Source organism: Epinephelus moara, chromosome 1 (genome assembly GCF_006386435.1).
Source record: "Epinephelus moara isolate mb chromosome 1, YSFRI_EMoa_1.0, whole genome shotgun sequence".
NCBI classification, from domain to species: Eukaryota; Metazoa; Chordata; class Actinopteri; order Perciformes; family Serranidae; genus Epinephelus; species Epinephelus moara.
Window position 1 is genome coordinate 12941712 of NC_065506.1, and position 25832 is coordinate 12967543.

The 25832-nt window shown below is 39.9% G+C and overlaps 2 protein-coding genes across 3 annotated transcripts in view; both read left to right on the plus strand.

The window, feature by feature from the left end:
• The window catches only part of LOC126394485 (synaptosomal-associated protein 25-A-like), a 53193-nt gene extending 34459 nt beyond the window's left edge, over window positions 1-18734 (plus strand). The window contains exons 4-8 of one of the 2 annotated variants that reach the window (XM_050051320.1): window positions 3530-3578; window positions 10132-10249; window positions 14269-14388; window positions 15990-16134; window positions 17312-18734. In XM_050051320.1, the coding sequence (XP_049907277.1) occupies window positions 3530-3578; window positions 10132-10249; window positions 14269-14388; window positions 15990-16134; window positions 17312-17380 (501 nt within the window). In that variant the 3' untranslated portion in view covers window positions 17381-18734. Of the gene's footprint in view, window positions 1-3529; window positions 3579-10131; window positions 10250-10476; window positions 10595-14268; window positions 14389-15989; window positions 16135-17311 lie in introns of both variants that reach the window. The other variant, XM_050051313.1, reaches the window with a different exon arrangement.
• Window positions 18735-22198: 3464 nt separating this feature from the next.
• Window positions 22199-25832, plus strand: LOC126395668 (cytochrome c oxidase subunit 5A, mitochondrial-like). The gene is made up of 5 exons (XM_050053313.1): window positions 22199-22358; window positions 24395-24511; window positions 24808-24929; window positions 25371-25493; window positions 25705-25832. The coding sequence occupies exons 1-4, from the start codon at window positions 22286-22288 to the stop codon at window positions 25482-25484; spliced, it is 426 nt and encodes a 141-aa protein (XP_049909270.1). The 5' UTR covers window positions 22199-22285; the 3' UTR covers window positions 25485-25493; window positions 25705-25832.

Sequence of the window (25832 nt, forward strand, 5' to 3'; positions counted from 1 at the left end):
AATGGAGGCATTGTGTGTGGGTCAAATAAACACAGGACTTTGACCCAGGAGGCCAGGGTTAGGGATGGGTACCAAACCCGGTATTGAACGAACCCGGGGCTACATTCTTCAAGACCGCAGTATTGATAAGCTCTGACCTTAACGGTTCTGCTATCGGTACTGGAGCAGTAAGATAAACCTTATCTTGCACATTTATCTCACCAACTCCGTCAGTTATCCGTCATTGTATCATAATTTTGGCTATTCTCCCTGAAGACGAGAGATCTGTCTCGCTCACCCTGGCTGCCTGCTGTGTGTGAGTGGAGAGGAGGGGGGCGGAGCTGTTGTTCCAGTGAGACACACACACACACACATACACACACGCACACACACACACAAGACAGCGCATACACCAACTCAAGCTCGTAGCCTACCTTTAGATAGATAACGATGGCGGAGAGAGCCAAACGGTGCAGACACAGCGCGTTGTCACAAGTGTGACAAATGTTTTGCATGTAAGGGCGGCAACACTAGTAATTTGTCAAAACACCTTGCAAGTGCATCATATTCAGACAGAAAGATGTACAGGGTTTGATTGCCCTAGCACAGCTAGTTCATCTACATCCAGTCCATGTTTGTAACATTATGCTAGCAGCCAACACGTGGAGTTAATAACCATTAGCTATTTTGCGACCCTATTTACTAGGGTTTCAGATTTGGGATTTTATTTGTGTATTTTTCAGATACTTCTAAATACATGAATATAACCATAATTATAGCCTGGGCTGGGTGCGTGGGATTTCACCCCCTCTGGTTTATATATCCATAGTGGTTAATGTTACATCACCATATAAAATACCTAGAATACCTAATATTTTTACTTGTACCATATAAAATACCTAGAATACCTAATATTTTTACTTGTAGACTAGATTTGTTTATACATATATATTTATATATGCTACAGTGATTTGTTTTCGAGAGAGCTCTACGGTGCGAGCATTTTACTGCATTTGCGACTGAAAATAGTTTTATGCAAGTAAAAGAAATCATTCAGGAGCACGCTGTGCGAGTACAGATTTCAACCAGCAGCAGGCGAATCCTTTCGGTTGTGGGTTGAACAGGGGTCACAGACACAGACAGGAATACGTATTCCTGTCAAATACGGCGGCCATAGTGCTCCGCGGCGCAAGATAACGGCTTACCGGTGACGAAGAAGCCCGGCTCCAGGTCCAATAATGTCTTCTTTGTTGGCGTCATGACTGTCCAGAAGTACCTGAACAGCCAAGCCGTGGCGGCACACAGGTATGTGACGTGTCAGAGGGGAAACGAGCCGTTCACATTTCTCTCTTTGTGGCAGGTAACGGTCCACAAACCTCACCGCACTTTAGAGACTGTTCTTTACTTACGGAAGGACTGCTCTTTACTTGTCAGGGGAGGAGGGTGGCTGGTTGATTTTTGTTTTATGTATTTATTGTATTTTGATCCGCCCTATGTTAATCACTTATTAATGCTGTTTCTGAAGTATGAATAAGTCAGTAAGTAATTTATTCCATTGAAATATCATTGATGTATTACAGAAAAGTGATTTATGTTCTTATAAATGACAAAAGGCACATCTGCCTCATTTTTGCTGTGGTATCGTGATACTACTCAGAACAGTGATACTTTCACTGGTATCATACCTTGGGTCCCAATTTTGGTACCATGACAACACTATTATTTAATGTATTTTACATTTCAAGTTGTAAAAAGTAAAATGTTTTGTTAAAAAAACTATTTTGTTGCATAATGAGAATTGAGAAAATAAAGCAATTTATGTTCTTAATTTGTTTTTTTCTTCCTCAAAAAGTATCGATAAGAGTACCATTAAAATACCGGATCGATAAGCCGTACCGATAAGAGTAGTAGTACCGTTAAAATCTTAACGATACCCATCCCTAGCCAGGGTGTGTGTCCCATGTGAAACCAAAAGTCACAATTTAAGTTACACATGTGAGTAGCTTTACTTTGTCACATCACCTTGTCACCTTATATTAAGTACGTAACATGACAACGCCCAACCATGATTCTTTTCCTAAACCTAACCTAAGCGGTAGAGGGCACTAATAATATATCATACAAATGGGTGCACAACTTTTAATATGAATTCATACAAACCATCATATAAGGATGTGTCGCACTGTGCAGATCGTGGTTATGTTTTTATGCCTTCACACTGGCGACAGCTGTGGCTGGAGGCTTTATGTTCTTTGGGTTGTTTGTCTGTCCTTACATACATCCTATTCTCAAGAACACAATATCTCAAAAACATCTTGAGGGAGTTTCTTCAAATTTTGCACAAATGTCCACTTAGACTTGACCAAAAGGTCATAATGTTCTGCAAAAACACTTTTCTGGCCTTTTTTCAACAACATAACTCAGGAACAGAAGGGGAGACATTTGTTCAGACACTGAATTGATGACACTAATCTTGGGAATCCATTTCGAAGCTGTGCTGTGATTGTATAGATCTTCTGTGCTGCCAAATTGAAGATGTGTGTGAAGCATTTACATATTAGAACATGTATCTTATTTGCAGAAACATCCATATTTGAAGCACTGTAGTGTCATGGCCACATATGAGTCTGGACAGAGATGGATGTAAACTGTAACTGCAACTTGACTGGTTCACAGAGGCATATAACCGCCATATGGTAATTTTGGCTTGGTGTAGCTTGGCTCCTATTGTTACTTTAGGACACAAAAGTCCTGTCACAAAAGTAGCATACTGTCTGTAGAAGACATTTTTGTGATAAGATTCTCCTGATGAGTGTGTTTATTTCCATAACTTTGCTCTGTTCCTGGGTCCAATACTGTATAATAAATTAAATCCTCCCCTTTCTTTGTTGACTGATGATGGTTGACTGTTTTAGTTTAAAGGAATAGTTTGAGATTTTGGAAAATATGCTTACTTGCGGTCTCACTGAGAGTTTTTTGAGAAGATTGTCACCACTCTCATGTCTGTTCTGTAAATATGGAACTAAAGCCAGCTGGCAATGACGCTAGCTTAGCACAAAGACTGGAAACAGGGTGAAAAAGCCAGCCTAGCTCTGTCAAAAGGTTAAAGAAATGTGCAAAGTAGCACCTTGAAAGCTCAACCAACAAGTTGCCCTTTTACATTTTAGCTTGAAAGATACCAGGAGGTGGATTTTTGTTATCATTGAACTAAGTCAAGCTGATCCCCCTGTTTCCAGTCTTATGCTACCCCATGCTAGCAGTTCCCTTGATCTAACGTCACATGTTGCGCACTCAGATATGAGAATGGTATCAATCTTGTGTTCAACATTTGGCAAGAAATCGATTAAGCATATTTGCCAAAATATCAAAAATCCTTTAAATTCAGATTGTTTCAGTTAAGTTCAGCCACATTAAGTAATTTCAAATTGTAGTTTGACCCACCCCTACTGTCCTTTTCTCTGTTCTGCTCTGTTGACCTTTACTGATCTGTCACATTTATTCCTCTTTTTCCAACTCTCTTTGTTTTTCCATCTCTCTGTCTGTCTGTTAGAGTAAAGATGCCGGCATCAGGACTCTGGTCATGTTGGATGAGCAGGGAGGTAAGTCGATAGGGAGAGATCACTAAACACTATCTCTCGAACATCTGTCTGCACTTTTTAATCTGCTCCACTACCGATTCTCTCTTGCAGCTATTTCATGCTGCACAATAGAGGAGTCGTCATCAGCAGTGCGTCCAGTATAAAGCTGCAGAGTCCCAGTAATATTTACACCACAGGAAAATTATCTTTATGGTTCTGTAATTACCAAAGCAGAACAGTTTATTTCTTTATGAGCCTCTGCCAAGTCTTTAAAAGTAACCTCAGCCACAGTCTGAGCTAATGTGGCTAAAGTCATTATACTGGATGTGACTGTTGAGCTACAGTAGCCTTCTGCTTTGCCTCCCCATTACTTACATTACACTTTTATGCTTTCTGTACTTGCCTGTGACTCTGGAGGAACTTTGGAAAGTTTGAAGCTACTCAAGTGATGGTGGGTTCGAACAAATGAGGCTATAGAGTTGCATGATGAGAACTGTCGGATCCAGTGTTTGTTTCTGACGCTGCAACACTTAATTTTGTTTGTTCACTGAATAATATAATCACTAATATTGTTCATTAACACAGCATTGAAATCTCCAAAAATGCCAACACTTGTTTACAGGTCATCATCATAGGCCCTGTAATATCTCCGTCGCGACTTACAACATATGTGGGGCAGTAACTGACAATGAGCTAAAATGACTACATTCTAGCATCTTATTTCTACTATCACTTCAAGAAATTCTTATTGTAACTAATGATGTTGTTGAATATACACCTCATGGCACACCCAACATTATCACAATGTAAATTTATCATATTGTATAGTAACATATGTTCTTTTGTGGCTACTCAATGGTGAGTTTAGGACATTTCTCTCATATGATACCAGTATAATGTTATATGATAGAGACTATCAGTCTGTGTGTACTGCTCAGAGTCTCTCCTGTTATTGGGGAGGAGATCTGTCTGCCAGTCACAGGTGCTGCTGCAGCACATGAGCATCACCATGCCCAGCCCAGTGTTACTGGCCTTCACTACCAGTTCACTAGCAAAATAGAAGAGGCCATGCACAGCAAAAATCCACCCAGCAATTCACCAACAACATCAACAACACTTCAGCACCAAGGAGAGTGCACAGCACACGTCTGAATTTATCAAGAAATAAGATTTTACTCCATGGTAATAACTTATTCCATTAACTCAAAATAACTAACTAAATTCAAGTTAATATCCAGTTTTAGATGTCCATCCGTCTCTGTTTCATACTGGCAAACCTGCCAATGACTCGGAAAAAATAGACAGAAGAACACACAACAAGACTCACAAACAAACAAACAAAAAACCTTAACCCTCAACAACACCACTTTTGCAATGGCCCTTGTACACTGTAGCACAGTGGAACCAACCATCCCTGAAAAAAATGTGTTCTACAACTTATATAAGTGGCTCATTTATGTCTGACTTAATAATTTGATAATTAAGCATTCTTGAAATATTTAAAACTACCAGGACCACTAATACAGTGAAGAAAAAGAAAGGTCAGGGGGCTTAGACAACACTGTAGGACTACTACAAAGCCAGCAGATGGACAGCCCACTGCATGATATTACATCTTACTTTTTTCTAATGTTTTCTGCCTTACAGAATACAGTAGTGAGTGTAAACTTAAAAAGAAGTAAAGTAGGGTGTGATCTTACGGGCTTCTAATGGAGCCCCTTGGTGGTGAGTGTGGGCCCTGGGTCAACCAGCCCAATGTCCCCCCTCCATAAAACTTGCTATTGGCTTGTGCTTCGCTTCATGCGTGAAAGAGCAGCTTAATTGGCCTGTCAAAGGAACAGATAGCCTGTTTCCTCTCTCTCTCTCTCTCTCTCTCTCTCTCTCTCTCTCTTTCCTCCTGTCGTCTTCCCTCCAGAGTCATGGCTGCGTCAGTGCACGGCTCGCTGCTGTTAGCACAGGACGGCAATCAATTCACAGATTTAAATTACCTCTGCCTCTCAGCAAATGTCCTCTTAACCTGATCCCCCATCTGTCTCTCTCTTTTTCTTTCTGTCTTCCCTTCTTCCCTTCTTTTCTCGATCTCCTTCTCTTCTTTCCACCAGCCCCTCCTCTCATTCCCTTCACTTTTCTCTCCTGACCTCTATACGTTTTTCCTCTCCCGTAAGTTTGCCGGGAGATCATTTTGGTTACAATAATGATGAAACTCTTTATTTTATTCGTTCAATCTATCCTCCTCTCTTTCCCGACCCCTTTTTTCAGTGTGCAATAACAACTAAACTATACAAGTCTTTCCGGTTCACAGCGCTGACATATTTACCATTTTATTAACATCAAGAATTCCCTCTTATATTGCCATGAAAGAAAAAAGGCTTATAAGTAATAGCTTTCCATGCCTGTTACAATTAATACTGTCTTGTTGAGCAGGGTGTAACTAATCCCTCTGACCTTTACACACACACGCGCACACACAGAGAAACACACACACACACACACACACACACACACACACACACAAACACATGCAGGTCATACATAGGAGGACATTTTTTTCATTTCTTAAAGTGATGTATTACCTATGGCGGAGGTCTCACTGCAGCTAATGAGTCCCTCCCTGCTCGGCTATTACATGCATGTTGACCTGAATTACGCCTCAGTTTGCGCTGATGGATTGCGGCTCTGCCTCAGCGAGCCCCCACCAGGAGCGTTTTAGCTCAGAGCACAAACCATTGGTTAGATTGTAGCTGCAGGCTGAAAATGTACAAGGAGTGTGGCTGATTTTAATGGCCTTAAAGTGGTGACTGGAGATCACAATTTTTACATCAATACAACTTTTTATTTATCACTTCATCAGTGACTGTTTTTTTTCTGTCACTCTTGGATTAGTGTTCCATACACTACAGCCAAAAAATTGATTTGCTTACACACCAACAGTTAATGAAACACATTAAAGCAACTACTCTTGATATATTCCAGGCACTGAGTCGCACACATCACTGTCTCATTTGCCTTCATTTTCATCTTGTGAGACTGTGAGTGAAATGAATCTAAAAGATGGAGCGTGCAGTGTAAGAGTTAGATTTCACAGAAGCTGGAGAGTAAAAGCATTTTTATTCAAACCAACCTGGAGATGTGAAGGATTATGTGTGATAATAGAATAGAAGATAATAGAAGTGTAGCATAGTCACAATCAGTGCACAGTTATTTTGTACAATTTGTTCAGCTTTATAAACTTTATTTTTTCTTATGTTCTTTTTACTTTTATGAAGAGGCTTTTCTTTTTCTCTCTCAGAGTTTAGAAACAGAGCAGTAGCCTAAAGCCAAAAGAATTGTGAAGTGAGAGTCGCTGCTAATTTCAGAAGTGTTTTTCCCCCATTCCCATTTCAAGTTTTTATTTAACACAATTACCAGAATAAAAGCTGACATTGTATGTTTCTGCAAACCATGGATACATAACATTTGTACATTTTATATGTAGCGGATATGTTGAAACTTTATGCTTCAACAATGCTGTGGTTAACATGTCAATATGTGTGGGCACAAAAACCGCCTGGTTAGGACTTGCAAAATATCATGTTTTGGCTTACAATATCCAAATTTGTCACCACAACCACCACTATAATTTCCCTGATGTCTGGCTAAAAACACCCAGCTTTGGTGCCACAATTGCAGCTGTAAATGCAGCAGATCAGGTCTCACTAAAGAACATTGGCTTTAGTGACATAATCATGGCAACTTATCCTAACGGTTTGTATGATATCCTTCGAATTGGTGCCACACGAGTGACGTTACATATTTTAAATAAAGTTACATACTAAATGTAAAGTTATGGAGGTTAGCTTTAGGCAGGGAAAGTTACTGTGGTTAGGTTTAAGAAAAGAAAAATGATGACAACATACCTTAAAATGACCAGTGTTCTTGGAGAAGTCCCAGGGGAAGGTCTTGTGTTTTACCACCCACTGCTTCCATCTTTGTTCTTTACTCCCATCAGCGCATTGGTCACATGATCGTAGCCTTCCCAAATATGTGGATTATACACAAATAACTGGTTTATTAATAGGTATGATTTGTACGAATTATAGTGCATTACAAAATATGCAAACAGTGTGTGAAAACAGTCCAATCACGGCTGTATATGCTGTGATTTCTCACTAGAAAAGATCAGCCCCAGTGCCACAGTTGTGGAAATGCCACCTATGTGGCACCTATGTCAAAACAAACAGTTTTGTTGTTTGTTGGTCTCACCTAATGGCCTGCCTGGCAGATGTCTCACCTAGGTTGCTAGCACATGCTATCCCTCCACCCATGGATGGGTTATTGACACAAGCCCAGGGGCCGAAATTGTCACTCAAATAAACCATCCCAAAAGAGACACAAAAAGACCAAAAAGAGACATTAAACCACCACAAAGTCTGTAAGCCTTGCTTCAGTGTAGGAGAGGTGGTGGGGCCTTTTGCACGTCTGTGCTCAGGGGCCCATTTTTGCATAATCTGCCAATGCCCCCACCTCCTGAGGACAATTCAGCTCATATACATGTAATCTGAACTATGTCATTAAATGTTTTTATGCTAGGAATGAGACATGAAAATGTTACATATCCATGGCTTGCAGAAAAATACAATGCAACATTTTCTTCTGTCGACTTGTCTTTAAACAATGTTCTCAATGTTACTTACTGTGGAAACACTGCACTCTCCTGGATAATGTAACAATCCTATAGGTTTATGCTATGGCCACTACTTTTAATTATTTCAACTTTGTTTCTGTAAAATATTTAGAAAATGATTTTGGCATGTGGATGACTCAAAATACTACAATACACTGGCTCCTTAACCACTGTTGCCATGGAGAAGAAGGTAGTCAGAGGCACGAATCAAAGTGCTAACAAATTCAATGCTTTGTTGGTGCAGTTGAGAACAAAACGCAGTGCCATAGCTGTTGAATTCATTCAGAATTGACCCAGAATTTTAAACGGAGTTGATTTTAAGCTGCAGGTTGTAGTTTTAGTTTTCTCAGCTGTCCTTTCAGGGCAGCAAATTCCTAAATTTCATTTATTTTTACTACTTATGTCCCTGTCATAGTGTAGAGAAACTTTAAATACAATGACAATATGACAAAGATCTTTTTCACAGCAGACATTTTGACATGTCACAGCAGGAGAAGGACAGGTGTAGTTTTGATTGATTGATTGATTTGAGTGACTGAGGAATTTGAGTAGAGCATAACCAGTGTTCATGTTATTAGAAACACCTGTACTTATCCTTCTACTGTACAACAAGTAACAGTGTCTGCTGTGAAAAAAAAATCATCATTGATTTGACTGATCCTGCTTTCTAGTTGGTTAAACCTGTGAGTGTGACTAGGAGGGGAAGGGAGGCGCTCACACGATAATCCTCAGACAGAGGGCAGGAGGCAGGTTGTTAAGTCCGGCCCGGCTGCCTGAAGCTGAGGAGATAAACAATGCCTCTCTCTCTCTCTCTCTCTCTCTCTCTCTCTCTCTCTCTCACGTTCCTCCTCGACTCAATCCCTCACTTTGCCTGGGATTACTGCTGGAGGCCATTTAGTTGTCTTCGACTGTGCCGTCTAGTTGTACCCTACAGTTAACTGAAAATTCATCGTAATCATTTCAACTAATAGTCTCTCCTTAGCTTTTGAGATCTGTCTTTTCTTTTATGAAAAGTTTGTCCCATTTGTTTAGCACATAGTGTAAACTGCTCCGGTTTTAGAAAAGTAAGATACGTTGTCTTAGTTTTGGTAGTTTTCTCCTGAGCTGTAGAAATACTAAAATTGAACACTTTACCTCAGTTGTGGATCAGTAGCACTTATTTCTATAGATGTTGAGCCAGTGTTATATCTGCGTCCTCTGTACTACAATGTGACAAATCAAACCTTCTGAGTTTTTCCCGGAAGACAAAGTGCCCCCTTCCACTGATGGAGATTACTGCTATCCTGTCCTATCACCATTAACCAGCCAGAGAGAGGATCTGACCTTGAATCAGAGCTTTTTATAGCTCTGTGCCCTATTGACCATCTGAGTAAGGAAGCATTGGGGACTTCACATGCCTGAAAGGTGCTTTTCATCACACTCAGTCCGTGATTTGTTCATTGATTTGTTGCTCATTTATTTTAATGCTTTTAAAGTACTCTACCTATCACAGTCTCTGTCACTCTCTCTGTCGCCTATCACTGCTCCCATTGATGTGCAGTAGTATTCAGACAGGCAGAGTGGCAGAATAAACATCTTCATGCACAGATGCAGGTTTGGATGACGCATACAGCTGCTGATGCAGGTATTGCTACTGCCACTCAGATGAAATACTTACTCAGAGAAGCAATATGTCGCTTTGGACGGAGGTAGGAAACAAAAGTCGTTAGAGTTCAAGGAAGTTAATTCACATGCAAAGCATTGTCTCTTAGTCACTGTATCAACAGCTACTCGCAATGCTTGTTGCCTGCTTTGCCTTCTGCATCTAGCCAAACCATTTTGCCTCTTGCACCATAGCGTAGAGTGCCAGCCCTCAAAAAAACAACACGAGTCAAATTTATTTCATTGCTCTCATGCCTTTGTCCTCACCAGAACAACTTGATCGTGTGGAAGAGGGCATGAACAAGGTGAATGCAGACCTGAAGGAGGCCGAGAAAGATTTAAAAGATATAGGACAATGCTGTGGTCTGATATGCCCATGTATTAAAAAGTAGGTACCGGCCAGGAGCCCCGAGCTCTTGCCTGTCCAGTGCTGGTGGTGGTGGTGATGTCTGATGTCTCTCTTGTCACAGTCAATGTCTTTTTTGTCTCTTCTCCTTTGTTTGCCCTCTCTACTCCCCCTCCCTCCCCTCCACCCCGCAACTTCTTCCTCCTCTCTTCTCTTCTCATGTGCTTTCGTTCTTTTGCTGGGAAAAATGACAATGTGTTGGTAATCAGAACAACTGGAGCGCATCGAGGAGGGGATGGACCAAATCAATAAGGACATGAAGGATGCAGAAAAGAATTTGAACAATCTAGGACAGTTCTGTGGTCTATGTTCATGTCCCTGTAACAAGTAGGTGCTGCCTGTGTCGCCTGACTGCATGTGTTTCAGTGCCTGCCTTCCTGCCTCTCTATTCGTCCGCCTGCTTCTGGTGTGTAGAGCACGGTGAACAGTGGTATGAGCAGTTGGGCCCAAAGCCACAATAACACACTGTCAGAACAGGCACCAGTGCTGCATGCATGTGTGGGTGTGTTTGCTCAAGTTGACAGCGTGCATGCATGAACAACACACACATCTGCACAACAGGTCTGATGCCACTTTGTTCACTGTTGTCATCAAAAGCCCTTCATTCCACATTGGATGAGAGTTCTCTTCCAACAGGTAGCAGCGTCAGCAGGGATCTGGGCTACAGCCCCCACCACTTCCCCTAAACCCCACCCAAGCCCCCACCCTTACCCTGCAGCATGATGCATCATGCTGTGTACAAAGTCTAAATCAAACCAAAGAATAAATCAACTAGTTGCCTTCTTCACTAAATACCTCATTTGAGTTTTATCCACCTTTTGTCATTTGGAAAGCTGTTGGTGTTTTACATGTTTTTACATGCATTAATTGATACTATGTGGCTCTTGCAATACATTAAAAATAAAGTTGTCTGATTTTAAATGATCGGTTTCAGACAAGACTGTATAATAGCTCCTGGAATTTATGGCATCCAAAGTTTTCACTGGTATATTTAAGAAAAAAAGGCTGTTGTTTTATTTGAGTACATGACATAACGGTACACAGCTGATACTTGCAGCTAAGCAATTGAATAGTTTTGGGAAATAGGCTTATTATATTCATTGCCAAGAATTAGATGAAAGAATTAGATGTTATAGTTTTATGTGGGTTATTATGTGCCATACTTTTTCTTGGGTAATACAAGTTTCTGTATTAACTAAACGAGATTTATCTACAGTAACTTTATAATCAAAAACAAACAGTAAAAACACCCATTAAAGCAGCTGTCTGACTGACTCTTCAACACACCACTTTGGCACATGACCCTCAGATTACAGTTGTAATGTTAATGGCATAATTCTAATTTTTGAAGTGGGGCTGTATGAGGCATTTATCCATGGTCAGTGTATTAAGTAAACGGTGGTCGGCATGCTCCCAGTTTGGAGAAGCAGGCAGGAGTACCGCCACAAAAGCTAAACAATGTACTGCTGTTGACAGGTGCTGCAGCAAAATGCATTTCAGCCACCTAAAAAATCAATATCAGATTAAGTGTACACTATATTTAGAACATTTTCACAGCTTTACTTTGATGCAGTCAGACCTCTCTGACAGGGAACTGAAGCCGTTATCTGTGCTCTCACCAAACTCCTTTGACAAAAACAGGGATTTTTCATTGCAGAACACAGGAGTTGCTGGTCTACCGCTGCCTTGATTTGTTTATGTTAATTCGTGAATCTGGGGAATCTGAAATCGTCCTTTAAAACACCAAAGTCACAGAATAACAAAACAGAAAAACAACAGTAGACCAGCAGCTCTCATGTTCAGCGAGGTAAAATTACTGTTGTAAATGGAGTCTGGTGGCTTTGAAAAGAGCATAGATGGATGTAGCAGCTTTAGTTCCCCATTGGAAAGGGCTGTTTGACAGCAAGGTAAAGTGGTGTCAATACTCTCAGTGTAGCATACACTTAAACTGATATTGATTATTTTTTTAGGTAATACACTGACTAAGGATAAGTACCTCTTGCAACCCCACTACAAAACACCTGAACCCGATATCCCGATACTATAGTATGCCTCAGTTGGCCCCTGCCTCTTTCCCCTCAGGACCCTCCTAAATAATGAAACATCATGCAAGAGTGAGGTAAACTTGTTCTCTGAGCACACTGGACATCAGGTGCTAACATTTTAATATTTAAGTATTAAATTGAATTATTTGTTCTTTGAAAGCTTTGATATGAAGGTGGATTCCCAATGCTTGTTTTGCCAAACTCCTGTGTGATCTGGTCTCTGACCTTCAACAGCTAAACCATGGCCACTGAGCCATGCCTGAGCATACTACACTATACTGAGACCAGTACATGTACTGTATACAGTTGTCTATCTCAGAGCTATAGAAAATACAAGTGGCTGACAAACCAAGAAATAAATGGCTATATATGGGTTAGTCTGTGGTGGGTTTGCAGCAAGATGTTTCTCAGACTTAAGTCTGGGGTTGAATAAGTAATGCCTTTATGATTAACCAAATGCAGCACTGTATATCTAAAGTCAGGCATTACTATAGAATGTGCTGGGTTTTTGTCTTCTTGAGAAAAGTTTTTTTCTGTGTTAGATCAGACCTAGAAGCAGTAGACATTTTAACAGATGATTTCTTTCTCCAAAACAGGGCTGAGCAGGATCTTGATAGTAGCACATGTAACTAATCTGCCTTATTTGCATCACAGCTGTCATTTTGTAGCAGTTGGTGTTTTAAATAGTCACCACCTGATTTTGACTATGAAGATATATTAAGAGTTTGCTGCCTTTATATGGTCCATTTTGGTCCTTCTTCCATTTGTGGTTGTTTTGGGTTCAGATCTTGTCTATTCTATAGCTCTTTGGTCCTCCCTATCGTGATCCACTTGTTATGTGATCCTGTGGTTATGTAATGTGCTTCATCTGATCTAGACTCTTTATATGGCACTGTCAAATAGTGTGAGACAAATAATTCTTGCTTGTTGTTATAAACTGGAGCACTGAATGGGTGTGGTTTACCACCTCACAATAACAATGTTGCATGCAGTAGTGGTCTTTTATTGAAAATTGAACAACTCTAAAATAGACTTTGTTCATTGTGCTGTCCTCAGTGGTGACCTCCACTCATCAGATACTCCAAGCATAATAAAACAAACGCTAAGAATTAGAGTTGCCTATTTGACTGTATACAGTGTATATTCCTACAGATGTATCCATCCAGATGAAATGAAGGGCTCATCACAACTACTGTATTATTTAGTTTTGCATGGAAAATGATCACCAGTCACTCACAATTTTTTTGTGTTTTTGTTGTTTTTTCTTTTTGGTTTTCCACAACGGATCTAACTGCTGGGCTTTCTTTTACTAGATACAGCATGTGTCTGATCCTGTTCCTCTCTACATGTTACTCCCTCTCATGTCAAACATTGTGTACTGTTTCCTCTTTGCATGTCCTCTCAATCTGCATGTGTGTTTGTGTCTCCTCCGTCTCGAGTCTTGTCATTATGTTCTGTGTTTGTGCTCTTCTGTATGTGCTTGTGGGAGATGGTTTTCTGAGTCTTTACAGGACCTTGATTACTCTCTAACACAAGCCACATGTGAGCTTATTGTGCTCAGACTCAATTGATCTGCCCATTCGATCAATTATTCACAGACTGCAAATGCACGTATGCAAGTTTATCATACGTGACTGGCATGCTGCTTTTAGTAGGCTGATTGGCATGGCACAATATTATGCAATGCATTCCAAACATATATTCATGTATATGTTTTAATGGTGAATTGCCAGAAAACATGCACTTACATAGACAATACACATCCACACTCCAGAGCGCACACACACACACACACAGTGTCACACATACTGACCAGCATACAGTCACATGCACACCCACTGCTCGCTAGTCACATTTACAAATAAGTAAACAAGTACACACAGATATATATATGCACATACACAAGCACACAATACAACAGTCTCACTGGCCCTGACTGATGTGTGTGTGTGGTAGGATTAAGGGCGGGGGCCAGGCCTGGGGAGGGAACCAGGATGGAGTGGTGAACAGCCAGCCAGGGGCTCGAGTCATGGACGAACGTGAACAGATGGCCATCAGTGGGGGCTTCATCCGCAGGTAAGTAGTGTGTGTGTTTTTGTGCGTGTGCTCCTGTATGTGTGTGTAGTTGGAATGCGTACTTGTTTCTATGTGTTTGAATGAATGATTGTGTATGCTGTGTGTTTATATGTGAATGAATATTGTTTACATTCACAATTATATGAAATTATATACGTCTTATCCTAGAATAGGTTGCCCATTTTGACTTTTCAAGAAACATTTTACCTTCATTGTAGACAGGTGGTAACATGTATTATCAAACTGTTCCACTTAGGAATGTTTGAAATGTTATCTGAATTTACTGTAATGTTTAGAGGAAAGAAACTGGACACTTTCTGCTCAGTCTGCAACAATAAGCAGTCAGGGTTCAATAAAGCAATGTAGTTCTTTCATGTTCAGACTCGGAACCCACTGGCTATCATCTGACGATGATAAAGCCTCTCAGGGCTACAGCCAAAATTTCGGGAGATCCGGTGTAGCCAGCAGATAATCAGACCAAGACTTCCTCTTCAGTGTGCTGCTTATTGTTTACAGTGTGATAAACAACTTGAGATGGGTCAACAACATGTCAGCTAATCTCTATAAACAGATTTTAGCAATTTAATGCAGATATATTAGAAAAAAGGTAGTTAAAAGACAAATCGACATCAGACAGTACCTGATGGGTTTGGAGATTGCATTTCATCTTTTGCTCTCCACATGGACTGTTTACCTGCAGGCAACCAAAGTACACTCAAATGTGGCTGGTCAATACTATTCAGACTACAAACGGAAACCAGAACGCTTCTGATACCAAAATCTTGTCCAGTGGCCTACAGATTCAGGATACATGCAGATTACTATTTATAGAGATTCATTCATATTTAAAAAAAAATTGGAGCAACAAAGTTCGACATGTGTTATTCCACTGGTTTTCAACCTTTTTCACTTATGACCCCTTAAAATAAATGTGTGTGTGTCTACTTGTGACCTCCCATCACTAGTTACAGAAGTCTATAAGGTGAGTAGTAGAATTAACTCTAAACTTTGTCATTTGAATAAATGTTTGGGAACCTGAGCAGGTAAACCTTTCCAAAAAAAGCAATGATTTGAGGTAAATCCAACAAAAATTAATTCACATTTGTGTAGCAAAACTTTGTTTTAATCATGTTGTGACCCTCAGAACTATCTCATGACTCACTGGAGGGGTCCTGGGCCTGTAATTGGGAATCACTGGGTAATAGTATGACATATGATTTAAGCCTCATGGATTCCAAAAAATTATCAGGGTTTCTTCTTCCTTGGTTTCTTGAAAAACAGGACTCTCACAGATTGATGTGAAGTGCTGTCCATGGTACTAACTCCTCAGATAGCCCATAACATGTTTGCCAGCTGGGAGGCCACGTGACCAGTACGGCTTATTCTTTTTATCCTTAAATGTACCAGTATTTGAGTTCCAAAGGCAATTTGAAGTATTTGTTCTTTTAAAAGATATCATATCTACTCAAAGTGCACTGAACTGTACTGTACCAGGCTGTTTTATGAAGCTTGTGCTTTCCAACACAATGTAGATTCCAACAGTAACTAAAAATAATATTTTGCCATTAACCAGTCCTACTTGCTCTTCTTGTGTGCCCCAGGGTAACAGATGACGCCCGGGAGAATGAGATGGATGAGAACCTGGAGCAGGTGGGCGGGATCATTGGTAATCTGCGTCACATGGCCCTGGATATGGGCCAGGAGATTGACACCCAGAACCGGCAGATCGATAGGATCATGGAGAAGGTACAGTATGGCCATGGAGAATTTCAAACTTTAATTGGTGGGAGAGGGTGCATTTTTTTCTAGAGAAGTGCATGACCATGGTGTAATTGCTTCTTCACCACTCTAAATTCATACTCACTGTTGGAAACAAGTTAGTTTCAGTTACCAGGCAACAACCTCTCCTAGTTGTTGGGGTAGCAAAGTAATGTTTGATCCAAAGTACATGAAGACAGTGCCAGCACAGTTGAACATTTAGTAGTGTGGTGCTTCAAAATCTTAACAAAATGGACCTAAAATACTCCTTATGGAACAACGTGAGGATCAAGGACAATATTAGTCATATTTATGAAACAAGATAATCAAGAGTCTGCCAAGGGTACTAGATTTTCAAGACTGCTTAATAAGATAACTAATTGTAGGCCTATTTGTATTAATGCTAGAAGAAGTTATGGAAAGCTATGGGGCCAGAATGTGGTTTGATGTTGTGAGTTTAACGATTTGATGTCAGAACTGTGCGTAAAGTAAATAAATGAAAGGCAGCAAATGGAAGCTAATCTATAGAGCATTTAGCTGATATTTAGCATGGATTACATGCTCAGCATTAGGCCATGTAGCAGCGGATGCAGCTGTGCTGATTTTGAGCAGATTTAGCCCACTTGACACAATAAGTATACAGTAATAAGTATGTATGTCTCCATTAAAGGATAATTCCGGTTCATTTCTAGCATATATCCCATGAATGTGGCTGTTTTGACTCTGTGGGTTTCCAGTTCTGGCTAATTGCTCCACAAGTTAATTGAAACAAGACTCCGAGGTGTCACATTCTTTTTACTTTGGGATATTTTGTGCGGATGAATGTGCAGGGTAATTAGGTCAGCTGGCAAGTTGACCTGAACATAGGTCCCTATGCTGTTAGCCATGATGGGAGTTCATGGCAGCTAGATTATGTGTTTACTTTTGGGCAGATCCAGAGACAAGTGTTTGCAATGACTCTTGTGAAAAATCTGGCTTATTTGAACAGCTGTAGTAGGCTCCCACAGCTTGCCCTGATGTTTTGCATGACTCCTCCTTTCCTTAAATCTCTATAAAGGATGTGCAAGTGCAAAGTTAGCTCCAACCACAGACGCATTTTCCTTTAAAGTCACTCATCCCCACCCATAACTGACTCCTGGCTGAACTGTGTGTGTGTCTCTTTCAGGCTGATTCCAACAAGACCAGGATTGACGAGGCCAACCAGCGTGCTACAAAGATGTTGGGCAGTGGCTAAACTGCGGCGAAAAGTGCTTTCATCCCTGTTTAACCCCAACCACCCTAAAAATAACAACACCAAACCCAGCCCAGCCCCAACACCAACGCCCAGCGCCCTCTTCTTATGCTCGACAGCAGGCGCTGCAAGCTCATGCTTTTATTGTGATACTTGTAGAGGTTTGCACACATGCACATATCATACATTCCTCTGCCCCCCCTCTCAATTACGCCGATCACTTGCCTCCGTCCCATCCCTCCCCTTGTTGTCAATGTTGTTCTGTGTCGTCACTCTTTTGATTTTGTTAAGAAACATTAGTTCTGTTGCACATCATCCACTCAAACTGTCTCCACACTGTACATAGTGCTTCTTAAATGGCTTCATGGACTTAGATCACTTCTCCTGTTTTCTTCATCATTCTTTTTTTTTTTAAAAGTCTGTGTGTAATATAAACTGTATGTACACCTTTTTCCAAAATGTTCTTCCCCCCATATCAGTATTCTGGTGTTGTCCATGTAAGACACACTGTGTATTCATCAGTTAAGATGTTGTGATGCTACATGATACAGCCACAGTGATTTGCAGTGAACGTAGTGAACATACAGCCCTAACAGCTTGTAACGAAGGCCACTGTCTAAATACATTTAATGTTGACGTGGAGCCGCTCAAATCTTAGTAACATCATAGACCAAGGATACTCAGTTACGTATTTGAGCCATGTGGATGCACACATGGCTTTTGTATTTTACCAACTCTATTGATGAAGCAGTATTAACACAATTTGATGCCATTGATTGTATAGTATTTACCTTTTCCTCAGGGAGCTAAATCTGACCATTCAAAAGCAAGGGTTGAAGATTTGTTGTAATTCGTACAAACTGTATCGTAAGAGCATATACAAATATTTGCATTAGGTTGTGGTCTGAAAAGCACTGTTGATGGGACCCTTGTTTAACCATCAGAAAAATATTGGGCATTACCATACTATCATTGCTAACATTGTGATTGATAATGAAAGGAGGTGGAGCTTTGCTAAAAGTCACAGTAGGCAAAGGTACAGGGAGGTCACATCCCAAGCCAGACTGCTTTACCCATGATTCAACCCTAGCAACCCTAATATCAAGTAGTGCATTAAGTGTTATGCATGTCCATCCGCTGCTAGAAGACACTGAATAATTCATGTATACAGACAGAAATATCTTAACATGGCAACCGCATGCTACATATGTAGGCCACACAGAAGAGAGGCCCATATTAATCTGCAATAGTGCCACTCTTTTTGTTTTATGTCTCTTTACCTTTCCAGACTGTGACCATCACTGTAAAATACAACCTTGGGAAATGCCAATAAAACCATCATAACTGTAGAACCAAACTGAGCTTCCTTTCTGTTTTTATGACTTTCAGTACTTTATATCATGGTCCTGTGTAACTCACCGAACTGAGCGGAACAAAGACAAGCATGGATTGAAGTAAGCTTCACATTTTGGTCCTGCTCCTCAATCAAGGAGAAAAAAATTGACTGAATGAGTTTTTATTTAAAAAAAACCTCATTTTTCAGCAGATGAGATGCATTATGTTGTATTAAAGGAACACTTCACCCTCAAAATGACCATTTATATATCAATTACTCACCCTGTGTTACATTTATTTTCTTAAGAAAACTGTCTATTTTCTGCATGCCTCTGGTGAACGAAGAATCCAAAAACTGAGAAAATTCCTGATAAACTTAAGTCATAGGGGTCAAAACATCTGCTTACAAACTCTCACACAACTCATGCAGTATAATTCAGGTCTCATATCCAGTCGTATGTTCAGTACGTTCCAAACAGACAGCCCCTTGACTTGAAACTTAGCTATGCTCTCAAAGCCAGACTCCATTGCCGAAAACAGTGATTTTACTATGCTGAACTTGGGAGCTGCTGGTCTACCACTGCCATGATCAGTTAGTTAGGCTGTGTTGTTGTGTGACTTTGGTGCATCTGAAGTAGCCTAAAATCACAAAACAACACAAGCAAACTAACTGATCGAAGCAGCGATACACCAGCAGAAAATTGCTGTTTTTGTCAGTTGAGTCTGGCTTTTAAGAGAACATAGGTAAGATTCACTTTGTGAGGCTCCCTGTTAGAAGGGGTGTCTGTTTGGAAAGTACCAAGCATATGACTAGATAAATGAGATTTTGATTGTACTGCACGAGTTGTGTGAGAGTTTGTAAACAGATGTTCTGATATATATATTCGCCGTTGTTAATTGCGGACTCCTTTTACTTTAATTCATCAATAATTTTTGGATTTGTCTTTCACATCAGGCATGTCAAAAAAAACAGAGTGAGGTATTCCTTTAAGGTAAGGCAGACACAAGCAGACTTTTTTCAGCTACGATAAGAAATGCATACACCCTCAGGTTGGTCACAATATTGATAGTTTGAGCATTTAGCTGATGTTGTTATCCACAGTGATGTATATATGGGAGGTTTCACTGGACAGGAGCACAGGAATCAGGTGAAAAAAGAAGATACTATAGATCTACTTGCAACATGAGGCAGTACATTAAAAATTATGTAAATACAATATCTGCAGACAAATAACAATGATAAAAAATGCTGAGGTTCTCCAGTGCAGGAAATGACACCTTAAATGTAACACTCTTCTCATATATCATGTTATGTTGAATTTCCTCATTTCAGGGAGATCGATTTCTCTGTAGTGTCAGCATATTCATTTCCTTCACTGACAAACAGGTCATGTTGTCACATGACCCAGCTTTATATAAGAGAAAAAAGAGATGTTTCAATCCCAGTAGAATTTTTAGGTGCTTTTACCGTGTAAAATTTTAAAAAAAACACAAGGTACCATAAGTGTAATATAATGATTTATTATCGTCATCAAATCAAGAAAATGTGTTTGCGCCCCACCACAGGGAGGTGAGAGGTCACAGAGCTTATCCTGACTACCAGTAAGTTCTTTTAAAACTGGAGCCTAATGGCAAAAAATATGCATTGACAACACATTTATTTAACGCACTATCGTGTGTTGCATTGAAGCAAACAAAAGACAGACATGGTGGAGAGAGAAAGAGGCAGGGAAGGACGGAGAAGGAAGGATGTGCAGCAGCACATTACACTAATGGACATCCACTGTGGTGCCCTGGGCTTAGGGTGGATTAGAGTTTACCACGTCACTAAGAACCCTGACACACTCTCTCTATGTCACACACACAAACTTAAATCAATGACAGATTCGCAGCAGGGTAATCCAGCATACCTTTGTAACATGCACACAAAGAAAAATAAAATAGATGAATGTTATCATCATGTTATCAACATGAAAAAATCCTACACAGATGATCATTTGTGGTTGATTAAATACAACATGAGTCTTACCGAAAACAATAATGTCATGTTTTGTAACAGAATCTGTCAGTGCTTCAGCTCCTCACATGCACTTAGCATTAAAGGTATTTTCTGCTGGACCAATAAATGGAACAAACTTGCTTTGAGGCTTCTGAGGGCTCAAGAGTGTATTTTTAGATAAAGAGCTCCCTCTGCTGGTATCATGTGACGATGCACTGCATTTTCTCACTTTAGCTAAAAGGGGCACCCCACCAAGTTTAAGTAAGAAGTTCATTTTGATGCTATCAAGTTGCATAATTGAAAGTGTCTCAAATTAAAAAAAAAAGAAAGATATTAAAATGATCGCAAACAGATGCAAAGGAACTGCAAAGAGACACAAAATAACTACAGAAAAGAGGACAACAACCACAAAGATGAAATGAACAAAAAAAAGATTCAGAGAGAAACAAAACAACTGCAAAGCAATATAACACCACAAAAACATGCATTACAACTACAAAGAGATGCAAAACAAAACCAATAGCCTAAAACAAGGCTGAAGTGTGTGTGTCTTGCTCCTGTAGGAGAGATGAGGGACCTTTTGCGTATCTCTGCCCAAGGGTCCATTGTCTGACAATCTGCCTCTGAATCCAGAGCTCTGGGGGCATGATAACTCATTTTTGGGGCTTAAAGTCGGGATATTTTGACCTCTGATGCTTTGGTGGACTATTATCTGACACAAGTACAAAAACCAACATTGGTCCACACCGTATAATGTATCTGTTAGCATTACCTTGAACGAAGTTCTCACAAAATGACATGTGCTGCCCCAACTACATGCCATTTCCCTCCATGAGGTCCCAACCGCTCTTTTCCAGGCAGCTTTGTGGCAATATGATGTAAGTTAATTTGCTGAGCTCTCAGAAATAATCATTTATGTCTGAAGTTTGTCAGAGTATCTGAAGCAGCGTAAGAGCTAAATAAATAAAAGTACAGAAACTATGTCTAATCTTTTTTATGTGACATATCCAAAAGATTTTGGACATTCTCACTTCTTTGAAACCTCTAATTCAGTTTACTTCTTTAACCTATTTGTTATCATGATAATCCAGAAAGTAGGGCTCTTGGATACACAAGACAATGAAATCACAAACAAAGAAATTCTTTAAGTCACCTCTAGAATTTTTATCTTTTCTCCTAGAATTTAATTTATGTGATTTTATTCCCCAAAATCCTCTGACTGAATATAGTTTTTTTTCTCTGTATGCATGTACCCCTGGTTCCTGTTTTTGTTTGTCTGTTATTAATTATTAATTACCTGATATTTTGTACATGTTCTTTTTCTCAATTAAAAAAAACAGCTCAGTAAATAAAGTCTATGTGTAAATTGCACTGAGCGCCTGTGTACACTGATGCTGCCGAAACCAAAACACGTATCCTCATACGAGGTCAAGGCACGGACCTATCAGCTGCTGGGACGTAGAAGCCTTCGGCTATCTCCGCCGGTCACGTGACCCCCCGCCATCCTCATCGTATTCGTCCGTCCAGAGTTTCCCTCTTTAGCAAACAGGACGGTTAGCACCCACTGCGGTACCATGTTCCGAGCCGTGATCCGACTGTCAGCCTCAGGCACCCGGAGCCTGGCTCGGTCACGACCCTGCTACTCAGGTAGGACTGTCCGCTGTACAGCTGCCGTGGAAATAAACAGCCTCAGTAGAAAGATGACTGTAGTAAGATGGCTCGGCTAGCTAGTTAGCTTAGCTAACGTTACTGCTGTGTGTGAGTGTAAAGCTAACGGGGTGACATTGAATTATTTCTGTGGTGAGGTGTCTTTGTGGTCTCGAGCTGAACATATTCCTCCAGTTTCACCTCACACAGTGTATTTTAAATAAAGAGCCGCCAAATTAATTTTAGCAAAAGAAGTCACGACCTTGTGATGACCCTCCTTAGTTAGTTCAGGAGAGTCAGTGACCGCAGTTTATACGCAGCTGATAACACTTTATGGCAAAGTCAACATATGCTTTATTATGTGTATAGCTAACGTTATATATGTAAAATGTACACATAGTTGACTATGGACATTTTGAACGATGTAGTTTGTTACCTGTTTTGATGCTAATATTCTCTCATATTAACTGTCATTAATATGAACTTGGATATGCTGTACAGAGGAAAAAAGGTGTTGTGTGTTGGGATGTCGTGCACCTGCATTATTGTTGTGAGAGATGAAGTATGGTTGGAATAAAAAAGTAACACTAAAACTTTGCCTTACAGCAAGTTACGTTTCTAGCCATGTATTAAATACAACTTCTTAACTGGATTTCTTGACCCACAGCGTCCACCACACTGATTTAGGCGTTGTAGCTGAAAATGTTTTTTGTGTAACCTGATTTTATTTTATTCCTGAAAGTGTTTGACTTTGATAGAGCTTTGGAAAAGAAAGTACTGTGTGCACTTTTTATAATGTCATTTCTTACTTTATGTTAGGGATGCACCATTATACCAACTCTTCATCAGTATCAGCAGACATTGGCTTTAAAATGAACTATTGGAATCGGCCAACATGCTGATAATATCAGTACGTCATTGGTGTTAGCCAATATCGGCTTTAAAATTAACTATCATAAGTCTCAACATGCTTGTTCTCATTGTGCACAGTAAATGAATGTTAACATACATTGTAAAACATTCTATTTCATGTCTCCATCTGCTGGTGGGCCATCACTATGCACGCATGCATATACGATGTTAATTCCACTACAGAAGAGACTTGATGATCACTCAAATTAGGTGGGGAAAAAGTGGAAATATCATTATTAAAATCGGTTATCGGCCAATTAAGTTGTCGTATACTGGCATATCAAATACAGGCAAAAACTCCAATATCATGCATCCCTACTTTATGTCTAATTAAAGTCCCACAGTATTGTATTTCCCGTTTTCAGAACCAGTTATAACATAAGATGTTTTGTAGAAAAGACAATTTTGCTGTTAAAACAAGTCATATTCCGTGCCATTTTGTCTCTGCAAAATGTTGTCTGGCTCGCTTGCAGTGGTATGAAAACTTCAATGTACATAACATGACTCAAAAGTGTTTTGAATATAGTGGATGTTCTGCTTTGTCAGCTTGACTCTTTCATTCTATGTGTCGTTATCATATTCAAATGTTGAAAATTATCTCTAGGTTCATGATAGCTTCCTAAGTTTTGACAAATATTGAAAACAGTCTATTATTAAAAGGTTGGCATATGATGCCTGGCCAGGTTTGTAGTTGTTTTTTAGGACTGCTTGTTTAATAAGATATTTACTCATTTTAATCAAATTTGGCCAATTTTAGACACGCAAACTTCTTTATTGCTGCTTGTGTTTGGCTTCTTTTTTTAAAAAAGAAAAAAGAAAAAGAAAGAAACTGTAGAAACCTGGAGTATGATTTGCTGGTTGGGGCATCTCTTTAGCACAACAATGCTTCATTTATAATGGTATGTTGTGACACATTTTACTCTTATCAAAAAATTGCAACTCCTGTGATTTGGATATTGCACTTGGACACATTGCGATTTTGATAATATTAAGATTAACTGTACAGCAGTTTACTTATTTCCATATTACATGTACTTTTAAGCGCTTGAAACTTCTGTATTGTATCATGACTAGTATTGAAAAACATTGTGAAGAAATCTCTTTGTCTGCTTTATGTTTTCCAGCTCCATTGGCCTCGAGATGTTACTCCCATGGCAAGGTGGAGACTGACGAGGAGTTTGATGCCCGTTGGGTCACTTACTTCAGCAAGCCTGACATAGATGCTTGGGAACTGAGGAAAGGTGACTTTGTCAACAATTTTTTCTGTTCTTATTCTGACAATGTGTCCTCATCCTGCTGTTCCTAGTTTGGTCACTGATACAGTTCTGGTTTGGGTCTAGTATCAGACCCACCCTCAGGTTTTGGGGTTTGACTCCAGCTGTAACCAGCAAACCAGTAGCAAAAACTGCAAGTATTGTATGAGTTTAAAGGTCCATCGGATGTTACCTTTTCTCTCTGTTATTCTTTGCATTTGCTCATGTTATTATTGCTGATACTTTGAAGTAATAGCATTTTTTTCATTGATTTTAACCTAAAGGCATGAACACCCTAATTGGGTATGACCTGGTACCCGAGGCCAAGATCCTGGATTCTGCACTAAGGGCTTGCCGGAGATTGAATGACATGGCCAGCGCCATCCGCATCCTTGAGGCTGTGAAGGTGAGTGACCATCCCTTCATATATTCACTCAGGGTGTGCCACAATTTTTTTTTTTTGTGGAACTGTGTTTCACTGGGACAGTGTGACTCCTGATAGACCCTCAACTTGAACAAGAAACACTCAACATACAAGAAGTCAGATTTGTCACTGCAGTGCAGAGATGCATCAAAAACTTCCACATTAGGAGTTCAAATGGTCCACAAATGTAGGAAGTCACCCTGATATTACTGTAGAGTGATATTACACAATAATGCCATTTGTTTTACACATTTATACAATGACGGTAAAAAATTGACATATCCATACATGTAATACAACACCCAAATAGCAATTTAATCAAAAGATTATTGTTTGAGGCTCATTATTGCTTCTTGCTGCCACGTTTGCAAGTATTGCCTATGACAAAATGCAGCTCATTTGTTGTTTTTTGGTGTTTTGCAGGACAAAGCAGGCCCCCATAAAGAAATCTATCCCTACCTGATCCAAGAGCTCAAGCCCACCTTGTCAGAACTCGGCATCTCAACACCAGAAGAGCTTGGCATTGCCAAAATGTAGACTGTCAAGGTGAGACTGCACTATGCTATACTACTACATGTTACTTGGGGAAGGCGATGTGGCTTTAGAAAGGGAATTGCTTTGGGCATAAGTACTGATCATGTCCAGCACTGCCTCAAACCTTGTATTTTTAATGGCCTACTGAGTGTACTGTAGACCATAAATTATATTACATGTTACTTGCATGCAGCTAAAATGTCGTTTGCTTGTCTTTCCTCAGGTCATTGGATATTTAAAGAGAAGAGCTCTTCTGATTCTCTCCTGTCAAATATGTCTATATTGTTGATTAAATCCATGCTGTCCTGTTATGTACAAAATGGTGGACCTAATAAAGAAACCAATAATTGA

Bases quoted from the DNA above. Each gene is read 5' to 3' on its own strand.
- LOC126395668 (XM_050053313.1), top strand. From the start codon at position 22,286: ATGTTCCGAGCCGTGATCCGACTGTCAGCCTCAGGCACCCGGAGCCTG. The intron at 24,512-24,807 runs GTGACTTTGTCA...TTTAACCTAAAG, and splicing joins TGCTTGGGAACTGAGGAAAG to GCATGAACACCCTAATTGGG. The intron at 24,930-25,370 runs GTGAGTGACCAT...GGTGTTTTGCAG, and splicing joins GCATCCTTGAGGCTGTGAAG to GACAAAGCAGGCCCCCATAA.